The sequence below is a fragment of the Carcharhinus amblyrhynchos genome, chromosome 6 (genome assembly GCF_965287045.1).
Source record: "Carcharhinus amblyrhynchos chromosome 6, sCarAmb.v2.hapA, whole genome shotgun sequence".
In the NCBI taxonomy this organism is placed as follows: domain Eukaryota; kingdom Metazoa; phylum Chordata; class Chondrichthyes; order Carcharhiniformes; family Carcharhinidae; genus Carcharhinus; species Carcharhinus amblyrhynchos.
Genome location: NC_137329.1, coordinates 17,733,544 through 17,749,252, shown reverse-complemented (window position 1 = coordinate 17,749,252; position 15,709 = coordinate 17,733,544). Strand labels below are relative to the sequence as shown.

Sequence of the window (15,709 nt, the reverse complement as noted above, 5' to 3'; positions counted from 1 at the left end):
AGTCAGATGAACTCGAGGTAGAATGCTAATGAAGGTTCATTGTATTGTGCTACTTCAGAGCCCCATCTTAGAATTGACTTCTGCATTTTAGTTAATGGAAATGCATTTCTAATAGGAGCCATCCAATTATGTACAAAATAATGGGGCTGCCTAGCAACAATTGGGTTAAGTAGAGAACGATTGCAAGGTGCTAAATGTAAAATTTTAACTCAGTCATGAGATTACTTGTTTGGTGTCAGGATTTGTATCTCAGGCTGTGTAAAATTGCCAAATTTCTATGGTTAATTTGCTTTTTAAAGGGAAAGAAAGGGCTAAGAAGATGCACTGTAACCATATTTTGCACTCATGCTTGCAGAAAATTGAAAAACACTGTTTTTACTTCCCTTACAGTCAAAAGAGATTGTTTGCCCCAAAGATCGGAATTTATGGAATGATCCCTCTGAGATAACATGGCTCAGAAATAAAGTGGAAGAACTAGAAAAGCTACTTCAGCAAGCCAAGTTGCAAGAGCGCACTGAGCAGGATCTTTCTTCCTGCCGGAATGAATTGGCCGAACTGAGGTTTGTTACGGTTTACGTTAGAATTTCAGTTTGAAAAGGAATTTACATTTGCGTGGTACCCTATTGACCTACTCCAAACACCCAAAGTGCCTTGCTTTCAACGAATTGTCTTTGTAGTTTATGTAAGCAAATGTGGCAGTCAGTTAGTCCACAAGTACTTAGAACATGGAACATTATAGCGCAGTGTAGGCGCTTCGGCCCTTGATGTTGCGCCAATCTGTGAAACGAATCTCAAGCCCATTTAACCTACACTATTGCAAAATCATCCATATGTTTACCCAAAGGTCATTTAAATGCCCTTAATGTTGGCTTGAAGTAGCAAATGAATCAACTGATTTTGTTTTTGGTGCTAATTGAGGGAGGAATGTTGACCACAGCATGAGGAATGTCACCTGCTCTTCTTTAGATAGTGCCATTGGATCATTTCCATTCACTTGAGCAAGTAGAAACATATGTCATTCAGACAACAGAACCTCCAATGAAGTAGCTCTCCCTTTACATGCAAAAGAATACTGGCTTGGAATATAACTTCCTGTAAGTCAGTTTCTGACTCCGAAGTGAACATGCTTCCAGCAAGTACTTAATAGCTGCTGTTATAAATTTTGTGTGATCCCGGAGGAATTTACTGTGCAGGACTAGTCAATTTAGGAACATCCTTGAATTATAAAACAGTTGATTACCATAAGTCAATTTTATAGGGAGGAGATTTTAGTCTAGTTTTGGGACCAGGCCTACTGATCCGTGTTTATGTGGTACAGCTTTCCAAGGTCGGTGCTGATTGATTTAGTGCACTGTCCCTTGCAGAACTGCTACCCTGAAACAGTGCAGTTGAAATGAGAATAAGCAGCAGTGTCCCTGATAGAAATTCATGGGTGATAGATCAGCGCATTAGCTGCAATGGTGGACAGACAAATGATTTTTCAACCTGTGAGCTATAAACCAGAATTAGAATCATAGAATTTTACAGCACAGAAGTAGGCCAGTTGGCCCGTCGTTTCTGTACTGGCTCTCGAAAAAGCTACCCAGCTAACCCCATTCCTCAGACCGATCTCTGTAGCCCTCTAAATTAATCACTTTCAAAGCTCTCAGGTGACACTTCCGATGGAATCCACTTCCACCGCTCTTCCAGGTAGTGCATTCCAAATCCCAACAATTCTCAGTAAAGAAGTTACTCCTCATCTCACTCCAAGCTCTCTTGGAATTGTGAATCCCTTACCACTGACTTACCAATTACGGACAATAAGAAGTCTCACAACATCAGGTTAAAAGTCCTGGCTCCGAGGTGGACTTTAACCTGGTGTTGTGAGACTTCTTACTGTGCTTACTCCAATCCAATGCCGGCATCTCCACATCATGGATACCAATTAGGGGCCATAAATGTAAGGTGGTCACCAATAGATCCAGTCGAGAATTCAGGAGAATTTTTTTTTTGCACAGTCTGCTTTTAAACAGCTTGCACTTTTGGCTCTGTGTCTTTCATGTTCCTTTTTTTTAAAGGATATTCATCCCAAAGATAGGATGGTTAAAGATGTATGAGGAATGATGACAAGAACACGAGAAAGAAAGGAAATGAAGGGTGTGCTGATAGGATTCAGTGTAATAGGGTGGGAGAAGGCTTGAATGAAATGTAAACACCAGCATTGATCTGTTGGGCTGAATGGCCTGTTTCTGTGCTGTAAGATGCCAGATAATAAGCAAAAAACTCTGCAACACCATCAATTATAGGTGCATAAGCTATTTGGGCAATTTTTTGGAAGCAAATCCTGCACCAACCTTCCCCAAGGTGCTCCATTTTACAAGTGCATCTCATATAACTCCTGTTTTGTTAATGACAGTACATATTTAATATTACTTTTCCTTCCATCCGTTGCAAGAAATCAATTGCTTAATGTGCAACATTTATTTTATTTTCAGAATTAAAGACAAAATTAGTGCATTGTCATTTCTTCTTTTAGATCGGAGAAAAACTTACTGCTTTCAGAGTCTTGTGCTATGAAAGAGCAATGCCTCTTAACAGTTGCAGATAGAGATAGACAAATTGAGGAACTGAAGAAAGTGAACCAGGAGGTGTGGAGTAGTGAATTAAGAAATGTAAATAGTGCGCACCAGGTAAAGGTAAGCATTTTGAAAACACATTCATATTTGTTTCAATGGATGACTCACCTCTGAGATAACCTTAACTTTCCTCCCCAACTATGAATCATCATCATTGAAGGAATCCTTGTTTTCTTTACAGCAAACATTAGATCTATCTACATTTTAAACTGGTGCATCTTAAATGCCAGCCATCATCTTTGGGTAGGAGGGTAACAATCTGGGTTTGGGAAGTCCCATGTCCGATTTCTTTTGGGACAGTCATTCAAAACAATGTTCTTGAAGGTGGCATTACTGGAATTCAGCAATGTATGGTGTATGTTCCTTTCCTTTCCTATTGACCTACCATGAGTCCCACTGTTGTGTATCGTAATATTGAGAGAATTACTAATGATTGACCATTGCCCTCAATCTCCACCCAGTGTTCTGGGAACTTGTGCCAGGATATTTGCTTCAATCCTGAACAGGCTCGTTTTTCCTCCTCCTTCTTGTTACATGAGTCTTGTAGTACAGGCTATTATTGCTTTCATCAATTGCCTGAAGACACATGCTGTGAAAAGCAACGCACAGTATAAGCATCAAAAGAGTTGCCCAGGACCCATGCCTGAAACAGTTGTTAGGCCCTTTGTGTGTATATAAAAATGACAGCTCTGCCTGTCTTGCAAATCTGGGGTTACAGTGGCCCTGTGCTATCACCGAAAAGATGAGGTTTAAAAAAATCTGCTTCTAAGCATGGAGTGGGAGGTGCAGCAGTGCTTCTCCTGGTGCCAATTAAAACCAATCAATAATTTTAAATATGTACTATCATTAACAAAACAGGAGTTATATGAGATGCACTTGTAAAATGGAGCACCTTGGGGAAGGTTGGTGCAGGATTTGCTTCCAAAATATTGCCCAAATAGCTTCTGCACCTACAATTAAGACTGCTACTCACTGCCCCTCCTTGTTCATCCCCTTCAGGTTCCAAGTTCCCCCACCCTACTTATTCTACTTAGTAGAAACATTTGCAAATTATTTTTTCTTTGCAATTCATGGGAATACCAGTCCTCGTATGGAAAAAAAATGTTGCAAACCGGTTTTATGTTTTTGAGACATCAGTTGCACTTTATAAGATAAAAGAAATTGGAACAGGAGTTGGACGTTTGCCCCTCGAGCCTTATCCACCAATTAGCTAAGATCATGGCTGTTCTGATTGTGGCCTTAACTCCAATTTCCTGCCTTCCCTGGTAATCCTCAAGTGCCTTGTAGATCAAAAATCTGTTTAACTCATTCTATAACCCAGCCCAGTTTAACTATTCAATAACCCAGTCTCCACTGCTGTCTCAGGAAGAGAATTCCAAAGATTAATAACCTCTGAGAAAAGGGAATCCTCCTCATCTCCTTCTTAAATGGAGGACCCCTTACTTTTAAACAGTGTCCCCAAGTTCTAGATTGCACCCTCCCATCCCAGAAAGGGCACATCCTCTCAGCATCTATCCTGTTGAGCCCTTTTGAAATCTTTTATGTTTAAATAAGATCATGTCTTATTGTTCTAAACTCCAGTAAGTATAGGTCCAACTTGCTCAAAAGTTTCCTCATAAGACAAACCCCTTCATCCCTTGATTCAGCCTAGTGAACCTTCTCTGAGTTGCCCCCAGTGCAGGTATATCCCTCCTTAAATAAGGAGACTAGAAATGTACACTTACTTGTATAATCTATCCACCTTGCAATAAAGGCCAGTTTTAGAGTCATACAGTACAGAAGAGGCCCTTTGGCCCATCAAGTCTGCACTGACAAAACAATACTAACTCTACACTGATTCCATTTTCCTGTACTTGGCCCACAGCTTTGAATGTTACACTATTTCAAGTGCCTGTCCACGTACTTTTTTTGAAGGCTGTTGGGTTTCCTGCCTCGACTACTCTCCCAGATGTTGCATTCCAGACTCCTACCATCCTCTAAGTTTAAAAAAGAGTTGCTCAAATCCCCTCTAATTCTCCTGCCCCTCATTATTGGTCCTTCAACTAAGGGGGAACAGCTGTTACCTATCCACCATGTCCATACCGCTCAGAATCTTATAGGCCTCAGTCAGGATCCTCCCTCAGCCTTCTCTGCTCTAAAGAAAACAATCAGAGCCTATCCAGTCCCTTCTTATAGCTCAAATGCTCCATCCCAGCAATATACTGGCATATCTACTCTATACCCCCTCCAGTGCAATCACATCCTTTCTATAATGAGGCAGCCAGAACTTCCAACAGTACTCCAGCTGTGGCCTAACTAAAGTTTTGTACAGCTCCAACATAATTCCCTACTCTTATAATCTATGCTACGACTGATAAAGGCAGTGTCCCATATGCCTTCTGAACTACCCTATATTTACCTGTCGTGTCACCTTCAGGGATGTGTGGACAAGCACCCCAAGATCCCTCTGTTCCTCTGAGCTTCCTAGCGCCCTGCCATTCATTGAGTACTTCTTTAACTTGTTACTCCTTCCAAAGTGCATCATCTCTCACTTTTCAGGGTTAAACTTCATCTGCCATGGGGATCTGCCCGTCTGACCAACCTGTCTATATCTTCCTGCAGTCTACCACCTTCGTCCTTAGTATTAGCCACCCTGTCAATCTTTGTGTCATCTGCAAACTTACTTATTATTCCCCCCTCACATTCTCATTGCGTTTATATATGTATATATATATATATCACAAATAATAGGAGACTTAGCACTGATCACTGTGGTACACCACTGGACACTGACCTCCAGTTACACCAAAGAGCCTTCTATCACCACCCTCTGTCTACCACTAAGCCAGTTTTGGATCCACCTTGCCAAGTTATCCTGGACTCCATGTGCTTTACCTTCTTTATCAGTCTCCCGTGTGGGACCTTGTCAGAGGTTTTACTGAAATCCATAAACTACATCAACTTAATGACCCTCATCTACACAACTCATCACCATCTTGAAAAATTCAAATTTGTTCAGCATGATTTCCCTCTGACATAGTCATACTGACTAACTCTGATCAAACCTTGCCTGCCCAAGTGGGGATTAATTCTCTCCTTCAGAATTTTCTCCGATGATGTCCTGATTTCCTGAGATTCACTGGTCTGTTCTTCCCTGGTTTATCTCTACCACCCTTTTTGAAAAGTGGAGTCACATTAACTGTCCTCTAATTCTCTGGCACATCCCCTGTGTCCAGAAAAATGTGTAAGTTTATGCCTGTATATTTATGCATTGTCTATTGGATCCAATGTACTACAAACACATTCAATTTAAATAGTTTTAAGATTTATGTTTTTGTTTTAGCCATTAGAACTTGTATCCTTGCTGGGCAGCGAGAATGTTGCTGAACAAGTGAAATCCTTGTTAATAGAAAAGAAACAACTGCAGAGTGAAACTCAGGGTTACTTACAGGAGATTCACCAAAAAGAACAACGGTTCCAACAGCTGAATAGCAAGGTAATTTAGGTTCATTTATGTACAATGCTTCAGGTGACTATGAATTTAAATCTAGTGCTAAATAGTTGTTTGTGGTGTTTATGGTTTGATTAGATCTTACAGGGCAGCACGGTGGCACAGTGGTTAGCACTGCTGCTTCACAGCGTCAGGGACCCAGATTCGATATCTGCTTGGGTCACTGTCTGTATGGAGTTTGCACGTTCTCCCCGTGTCTGCGTAGGTTTCCTCCGGTTGCTCCGATTTCCTCCCACATTCTGAAAGATGTGCTGGTTAGATGCATTGACCCAAGCAGGTGCCGAACTGTGGTGACTAGGGGAATTTCACAGTAACTTCATTGCAGTGTGAGTGGAAGCCTTACACATGACTAATAAATAAACTTTTAACTTTACAATCATTCACTGTCTCACCAACACAGGTTATGCAGTGCATTGAAGAGAAAGCCACATTATCTAGCCAACTAAAAGCAGTCTCTCAGACTCTGCGTGATACTCAGACACGTTATGGGGATCTCCAGGATCGTTACTACAGATTGGAAAGACAATACCAAGCTATACGCTCATCATTGCAGAATGAGGATCAAGTAGGTGGAGTATAAAAAGTAGCTGGATAGATTCAGCAGGTCTGGCAGCATCTGTGGAGAGACATAAAGAGTTAATGTTTCAAATCCATATGACTCTTGGGAGCTGAAGAGGGAGAATTGTATGGATTTTAAATTGTTGGAGAGGGGATGGGGCAGGTGGGAGTGAAATAGGTATGAGCTGGGAGAGATTGAACAAAGATGTTTGGTGCAGAAGACAATGGAAGTATTAATGGCAGTGTTTAGGACTGTAGAAGATGCTTATAATGGCACTAAGGTGCAATATGTGTTACAGTGAGAACAAAGGTCAGTTCTACTGACTCCTTTCAGGTGAAGTAGCAATCCACATGCTCCTCCTTCAGTTTGGTCTGCTGTATTTGCTGCTCCCAGTGCAATCAGCTCTGATGAAGAGTTATCCAGACCCAAAACGTTGGCTTTATTCTCTCTCCACAGATGCTGTCAGACCTGCTGAGATTTTCCAGCATTTCTATTTTCATTGCGGTCTCCTCTGCTGGGAGACTAAACGCAGACTGGGTGACCACTTTGCAGAACACCTTTGATCAGTCTGCAAGCATGACCCCAACTATCCTGTCGCTTGCCGTTTTAACTCAGCATCTTGCTCTCCTGTCCACATGTCCGTCCTTGGCCCATTGCGGTGTTCAAGTGAAGCTCAGCGCAAACTGGAAGAACAACACCTCATCTTTCTGGTTAGGCATGTTACATCTTCTGGACTTAATATTGAGTTTACAGTCTGCTTTAGACGGTAAACTTGCTTTCCACATTGACCCTTTTGTTTTACAATCCAAAATCATTTTTGTCCTAATGCTACCACCTTCCTCCCCTACAGGACCATCTGTGACTTGTTCTTTATTCTGCTTTCACGTTCTGCTATCTTACCTTAATGTCACTATCAGCAACTCCTATAGTCCTTAACACTTTGTTTGTCTTGTGCTCAAAACATCTTCACAAAATCACTCCTTACTCACATCTATTACCAACATTTTGTTTTTATTTTTCTCTATCCAGTTTCTAACAGCATAACATCAATCACCTTTCCCCTTCTCTTTAGCTCTGGACAAGAGTCTTGTGGATATGAAATGCTAGCTCCTTTCTGCACAGATGCACCTAGACCTGGTTTTCTCTTTCTATTTTAGATTTCCAGTATCTGCAGTATTTTGCCTTTATGAAAAGTAGCAGGTTGTCCTGTAGAATGTTCTCATTTGCAACCCTATTTAAAATACAAAATACTGAAGGGAAGAAGGGATAAAGTAGATGCACAAAGTAGAAAGATTAAAACTTAAGGTTAGAAAGAATGAGAAAGAACAGAGATGATGAGGATAATGTTGGACAACTATGTAAATTTTAAACAATTCTGATAGATATATTAAAACACCATAACTACATGTTCTTAAATATGTAAAATTGTGCACTGTTCGGTAATGATGTGGAGATGCCGTTGTTGGATTGGGGTGAGCACAGTAATAAGTCTCACAACACCAGGCTAAAGTCCAACAGGTTTATTTGGAATCAGCAGCTTTCGGAGTGCTGCACCTTCATCAGGTGATGAAATTCTTTGTTCTTGTTTGTGAGTAGAGAGTTGGGTTCACAAACAGGGCATATATCAACAAGACTCAATTGCAAGATAATGGTTGGAATGCGAGTCTTTACAGATGATCAAGTCTTTACAGATATGAACAATGCGAGTGGAGAGAGGGATAATCATAGGATAAAGAGGTGTGAATTGTGTGTGTGGAACTTGGCTATCAAAGCCAAATTCTGCACACATAAGGACAGCCTCAACCGAGATCTTGGATTCATGTCGCACTACGCTCCTTTACCTGATGAAGGAGCAATGCTAAAAAAGCTCATGATTCTAAATAAAGCTGTTCGACTTAAACGTGGTGTTGTGAGACTTCTTACTGAAATAGTGTTGAACCTGAAACTGGTGAACGGCACAGTAGTTGATTAGTTAAATACGTTGGGATTCAGTTGATGTTAAATGACAATCACTGTACTAACCTTTAATTCCTTCTCAATCCTAAATGTAAACTTAGATTTGCTGTGTACCATCTACAATTCCTACCTAATTGATGGCCGTAGAGGGTTTGACATTAAGGATGAGAATTTTAAAATTGAGGTGTTGCTGGATCTCGGAGCCACTGTGTTTCAGGAGTGATGGATGAACACAACTCGGTGTGAATAAGGATGTTTTAATGATTTTAATCTTCTTCTGCAGCCAGGTCACGGAACAGCAGCGATTAAGCTTTGGCAATCGCAATCATGTTTCCAGCCCATGGAGGATTTTTCTTTTGCCAATTGACCACAGTTTTTCTTAGCCTGAACTTTATAGGCAATCCAAGTGTTAATTAAAATTGGATTCTTATCTTTTTGCGGCTGTGCTATAGAATGAAGCTAATGAAGAAGTTCCTCCAGGAGCTCCCCAGGAGCGTGCCAGCGTGATAGTGGAAATTGACAACTTGGAGCTGATTGAACTACGGAGGAGGTGAGTGTAACTTGTTCTGCATTTTTACAGCACAGTTATTTCACCTACTCAGAGCCCAAGGAGGAATTTCATCAATGTATAAAAAATGTTTGTGTATATTTTAAATGAGTCTGGATTTGGTGAACTTTATGAAGTTCAGCAAAGAGAGTTTTCTGGAGATATCAATTACTCATCTACTTTACGACAAATAATTAATCACATCAAAAGAAAAGAATCTCTAGTGGTTAAAGAGAAGGGAAGGACTATCAAGGTCACTAGCTGTGTAGAGTTTGCATATTCTCCTTGTGTCTGCATGGGTTTCCTCCGGGTGCACCGGTTTTCTCCCACAGTCTGAAAGACATTGTTATAGGTAAAATGTTAGAATCCGTCATCAAGGAGGAAATAACGAGGCATCTTGAGGGGAATTGCTTGATACAGCAGATGCAGCACGGTTTCGTTAAGGGGAAGTCGTGTCTGACAAATTTATTGGAGTTCTATGAGGATGTGTCTAGGGCGGTAGATAGAGGAGAGCCGGTGGATGTGGTCTTTCTTGATTTTCAGAAGGCATTTGACAAGGTACCTCACAAGAGGTTATTGCAGAAGGTAAGGGGGCATGGAGTTGGGGGTAGGGTGTTAGCGTGGATAGAGGATTGGTTGTCAAATAGGAGGCAGAGAGTGGGGGTTAAGGGGTGCTATTCGGATTGGCGGTTGGTGACTAGTGGAGTGCCCCAGGGTTCGGTGCTGGGGCCTCAGCTATTTACCATTTATATAGATGATCTGGAGGAGGGAACTGAGTGTATGGTGTCGAAATTTGCTGATGACACCAAGATTAGTGGAATGGCAAATTGCACGGAGCGTGTGGAGAGTCTGCAGAAGGATCTAGATAGGCTGGGCGAATGGGCCAGGAACTGGCAAATGGAATTTAATGTTGGCAAGTGCGAGGTGGTCCACTTTGGTAGGAATAATGGTAGGAAGGACTGTCACTTACAGGGCGAAAAACTGCAGCAGGTGACGGTGCAGAGGGACCTCGGGGTCCTTGTGCATGAGTCGCAAAAAACCCAGCCCGCAGGTGCAGCAGGTGGTCAGGAAAGCTAATGGGATGCTGGCCATCATAGCGAGGGGGATTGAATATAAAAGTAGGGAGGTCTTGCTGCAGCTATATAGGGCATTGGTGAGGCCGCAGCTGGAGTACTGTGTGCAGTTTTGGTCGCCGCACTTACGCAAGGATATTTTGGCCTTGGAGGGAGTGCAGAGGAGGCTGATTCCGGAGTTGAGGGGGTTGAGTTATGAGGAGAGGCTGAATAGACTAGGCTTGTACTCGTTAGAGTTTAGAAGAATGAGGGGAGATCTCATTGAGACGTATAAGATGATGAATGGGATGGATAGGATAGAGGTGGAGAGACTCTTCCCGCTCAGAAAGGACAGTAGGACTAGGGGGCACAGCCTCAAGATAAAGGGGGGGTGGTTTAGAACGGAGTTGAGGAGGAACTTCTTCACTCAAAGGGTGGTGAATCTCTGGAATTCTCTGCCTGTTGAAGTGGTGGAGGCTGTCTCACTAAATATTTTTAAGACGCGGGTTGATGGGTTTTTGATAAGAGAGGGGATTAAGGGTTATGGGGAGAGGGCGGTAATGTGGAACTGAGCCACGACAGATCAGCCATGATCTTATTGAATGGCGGGGCAGGCTCGAAGGGCTAGATGGCCTACTCCTGCTCCTATTTCTTATGTTCTTATGTTCTTATGTATGACATGCTGGTTAGGTGCGCTGGCCATGCTAAATTCTCCCTCAGTGTCCCTGAACAGGCACCAGAGGTGTGGCAGCTAAGGAATTTTCACAGTAACTTCATTGCAGTGTTAATGTAAGCCTACTTGGGGAGAACATTTAGATTCCGCACAGACAGTGACCCATATCAGGAATCGAATCCAGGTCCTGGCACAGTGAGACAGCAGTGCTAATCACTATGCCACCTTTGTGCAGTGGATACCAATTCACTAATTTTCTTGTAGCTGGAACTTGATCTGATTCTGGCTGGGGAGGATATGTTCCCACAAAAGATAGGTGCAACATAAAATTAACAGGGCCAGAATGATGCTTCGACCTTGTTTTGACTATTTAAGGGAGTTGGGGAGGAATTTCCCGCAGTTTACTTCCTCATGTTGACCCAGGCTGCTAACTTTTTTTTCCCTCTCCAAGGGGATCACAAAGATGGGAAGAGGGAGAGTATGTATGTTAATACAGAGGCTGTCATAATTGTATGGGATAGGTTGGATCTCTTCCTGTCTGGCAGTGTATATGTGGTTGTAAAGTCTTCAGTGAGGGAGGTTGTAAGTACAGGAACAATATGAACTATTTAAAAGAGAGACCCGAATCAGAAATAATTGATGTGAGTACTGATACTGCAATTTCCCACTTCCAAAGAACTCTATTTGGGAAATTATGAACCAGCTCCATCTGAAGTTGGCAATTTTAATAATTGAAAGTTTGGGCCATAACTCCATAATTCTTCACACTGCGGGTGCCCATTCATGGCATCAATCCTCTGAAGAAACAATGGAAATAGTGGAAATCGTAGCTCAGAAAAGGGCAGACAAGCTTGTTGGACTGAATGGCCAACTCCTGTTTCACTGATCACTTGTCTCTGTCTTAGAAACCTTTAGTGTTATCTATTGTGAAGCATCCACAATGTTTGAAAGTTAGAAATTGGTAGTTCTTAATGAAATCTGCTGAATAACTTCAAATTTGCACATACCTAGAGAATGCAGAAATTCCCAAGTACTTCAGTGACTCTGATAAGGCGTCATGTAGTTGCAGAGATACGTTTCTCAGTGATTGATACATTTTATGCCATTTAATATTCAGCACTTGAAAGCAAATTTCAAGAAATGTTTTCAGTATCAGTCTGGCTCTGTGGTATCTCAGTAGTACTTTGATTCCAACCCAGTTCCAAGACTTGAGCACATAATTTGACGTACATTTCTGTACGGTGTAATGCTCGAAGTGCTGGCCTTTGGATGAGACACGAAACTGAGGCACCATCTGCCTGTTCACATCAACATAAAAGACCCCATGTCACACTTCATAGAAAAGGATTACCCAGCCAAACTTTAACCAACAATGCCTGAAGAATGTCTATGTTAATTGATCATTCCTCTTACGGCTGTTTGTGGAACCTCACTACTTGCAAATGGGCTGTCAAGTTTGCTGACAAAATAACAATGCTTGAACTGCAAAAATACACAGTTGGCTGTGAGGTACTTTGAGACACCATAAAAGGGTTAAAGTTGCTGTCCAAATGCTGGTATTTCTCTGTTGCTTGTCAGTCACAGACTTTGTTGTTGCTCATGACCTAGGCTTGCGGAATCGGATCAACGTAATGATTCTGCTCACCAGGAGCTGTCTCAGTTAGCGGAAATGCTAGCACATGAAGAGCTAAGAAGAAGTGCTGCTGAGGAAGCATTGATGGCAGCTGAAGAAATGCTTAAGCGGTTAGTGTTAAAACTCACCCTCTTTCATTTTGAATTGTCCTGGAGCATCGTGTAAGGATATCGCTGCCCTGCCTGTTCCGGTTCAAATTACATTGTTTAAAGTAGTTGTTCTGATGCATTTGAAAATGAATGTGCATGTATGTATGGTCATCAGTCAGCACGGTGTCATTACTGCATGGAAATGCTGAGCAATATCTTGGAATACACGCTGTCTGTTTCAACTGAGCAGAGTGATCTTGCAGTATTTGAGTTTTTGCCCTGTGGACAAAGACCTCTGAGTTTGTGTGCAGAAGAATAGAATAATCAAACTGCATAGAAAGAAGCCCATCGTGTCCTCATGCCTGTGGCAGCGCTTTGAAAGAGCTATCCAATTAGTTTCACTCTCCTGCTGTTTCCTCGTAGTCCAGTGAACGTTTCCTTTTTAAGTAGTGATCCAACTCCCCATTGAATGTTACTGTTGAATCTGCTTCCACTACCCTTTCGGCCAATGTATTCAAAGTCATAATGTGCTAAGTAAAATAAATTTCTCTTTCCCTCTTCCTTTTTTTTCACCAATTAGCATATTTCTGTACCTTCTGATTGGCAAACTGTTTATTGAAAACAGTTTCTCCTTTTCTACACCAGCTAAACCCCTTACAGAAAACTCCATAGTCTGCAGAAAGCTACACTCCTCAAGCAACTGATCTTAAATTAGAGGAGAGAATCCCCTGGAAGCTTTACTTTCTCCTTTGGTATTTTTGGATATTTTGAAGATATTTTACTGAGGATAGGAGTTGATTTTGGCTCATGTTGCTCTTTTGTTTCTAGTCTTGATACGCCTGCTGCCAGACAACCTCCCAGAGAGTACACCATACAACTGGAATCAGATGAAGAACGTGAAGCCTTGATCATAGACCCCAGTGAGCATGTTGTGGTTCGGAAGGTATGTAATGCTTTCCATTTATTTTTGTGTGGATTTAGTTTGCTGAAAAATATTGCTTCCCTCAGTACTTTACCCTTGCTTCCATGGTATTCTACTTCATGGGCATATATGTCCACCAGACCAGCTCATGTTTTTCTGCACCTGTTATTCAGAGACCACAAACATCCCACTTGTGCTGTGACACCCCATTCTAGATGGGGGAATATTTTCAGTTCTTTTGGAGTGGATACCCTTCTGCTCAACAACTGACAAATTGGTGTCACGCATTCAGTGACATGGGAACCTTAGGTAAAAGCCTCTGCTAGTAGTCAAAGGATGATCACTACACAAGAAAGCTATTTGGTCTGTCGTGCTTGTCTCACCTCTTTGGAAGAGCTATCCAATTAGTCCCACTCCTCTCTTCTCCCATGGCCCAGCAATGTTTTGTTGTTTAACTTTTTTTTTGGTAAGTTGTGGGGCATGGGTGTTGCTGGCTGGCCAGCATTTATTGCCATCCATACTTCCCTTGAGAAGGTGGTGTTGAGCTGCCTTCTTGAGCAAGTGATGCAACTGAGTGGCTTGCTAGGCCATTTCAGAGGGCAGTTGAGAGGGAACCACATTGGTTTGGCTCTGGATATATGTCCAATTCCCTCTTAAGTGTTACTATGTAATCTTGTTCCATCTTCCTTTCAGGTAATGCATTCCCGATCAAAACAATTTGTTACTTAATAAAATCTCTTCTCCACCCTGACTTTTTTGCCAATTGCTTTAATTCTGAATTTGTTCAGATTTATTGAGGTGGATGCAAATTAACTCCAACTCTTTATTCCTCCTTCCTAGGTAAAGCGAGGAGCGCTTTCCTTCAAGAGGTGGCTGCGTGGCCGAAGTTTGTACTGCTCAAAGCTAATGAGTTCAAGGGCCAGGTCACGCTACTTAGTCTTTGCTTATTTTCTGACACTACATATTCTTGTGTTCATGTGCCTAACGGGACTTTTATAGGTGCACCAAAAAAGACTTTGCTGAACGGTATGTACGTAGTTATGGTGGGGCATTGAGGTAGGTGTGGTTTAACCTATCCACTGTTGGTACAGGACAGGGTAGGGTGAAATCTTGGTTTTGTACTCTCACTCTCTATCGAAGTCAGTGGATGGGCAAGAGGCAAAACAATCAATCAACCTGCACCATTTTCCCAAACTCTGGATTAGATAAAAATTACCCCCTGTTGTATTGGTGAAAGCTGCTAATAAATTGAACACTGATTACAGTTATGTAAATTTTTTTAATGTTAAGAGTATTGTATGAAGTGGTATTGTCAAGATATGTTTATAACTGCTGGTGAGATTGTGAACTGGGTTTAAAACTGTAACTGTTTGCCTGCAATTGAATTCCAAAGTTACTCTGCTACAGATGATTATATAATAGTTGCATTATGTAAAATTGTGTATATTTTCTGATGTGGAAAGCAATATTATTTAACTCTACCACCCAAGAGGTGGAACATCTGGGAAAGGCTGAAAGATTATTTTTGTGCTTGGAAATGTATTTGTAAATTGAAATGGTACAGGTAGTTGAAGAGAAACACTGATATTGTTTGATAATTTAAAATGCAGTGTTGCTTTCATCTTGATTATGACAAGATGTTTGTAACCAGGGTGCAATGTAGAAAAACACAGGTTTTGAAAATATTATATCAGCTAATTTCTTGTTTAAGGAAAAGTTCTTATTAAAAGTTGAAATGCATCACGTACTTGTTGACTGTTTCATAGCACAAACTTTAGCTTGAGACAGAGAGCAAAGAAAATTACAGCACAGGAACAGGCCCTTCGGCCACTAAGCCTGCACCAACCATGCTGCCGGACTGAACCAAAGCCCCTATCCTTTCAGGGACCATATCCCTCCATTCCAATCCTATTCATCCAGATGCCCCTTAAAAGTTGCTCCTCGTTCCAACAAGTTGTGTACAAAAGCACCGTGGACTGGATTTTAATTGCAGTTGTACCAATGGCACCTCTGAAGCTTAATTGCGAGAAAAATTATAGGCCTATATTGCCTTCATTTTTATATTTTTTACTGTCTTGAAATAAAAATGTTTTCTCCAAAGTGGTATCCATTTTAATTTGAGAATGTTTTGTTGAATGCCTTGAGTTTTGGCATCAGACTTTGCCCATATTTT

At 41.5% G+C, this 15,709-nt stretch overlaps 1 protein-coding gene across 3 annotated transcripts in view; it reads left to right on the top strand.

The window, feature by feature from the left end:
* Positions 1-15,276, top strand: part of LOC145343718 (uncharacterized) — an 81,530-nt gene extending 66,254 nt beyond the window's left edge. For 2 of the 3 annotated variants that reach the window (XM_080189954.1, XM_080189953.1), the window contains exons 22-29: positions 391-560; positions 2,516-2,675; positions 5,938-6,090; positions 6,506-6,670; positions 9,073-9,170; positions 12,501-12,635; positions 13,443-13,557; positions 14,377-15,276. In XM_080189954.1, the coding sequence (XP_080046080.1) occupies positions 391-560; positions 2,516-2,675; positions 5,938-6,090; positions 6,506-6,670; positions 9,073-9,170; positions 12,501-12,635; positions 13,443-13,557; positions 14,377-14,535 (1,155 nt within the window). In that variant the 3' untranslated portion in view covers positions 14,536-15,276. The remainder of the gene's footprint in view (positions 1-390; positions 561-2,515; positions 2,676-5,937; positions 6,091-6,505; positions 6,671-9,072; positions 9,171-12,500; positions 12,636-13,442; positions 13,558-14,376) is intronic. The other variant, XM_080189955.1, reaches the window with a different exon arrangement.
* Positions 15,277-15,709: the final 433 nt, after the last annotated feature.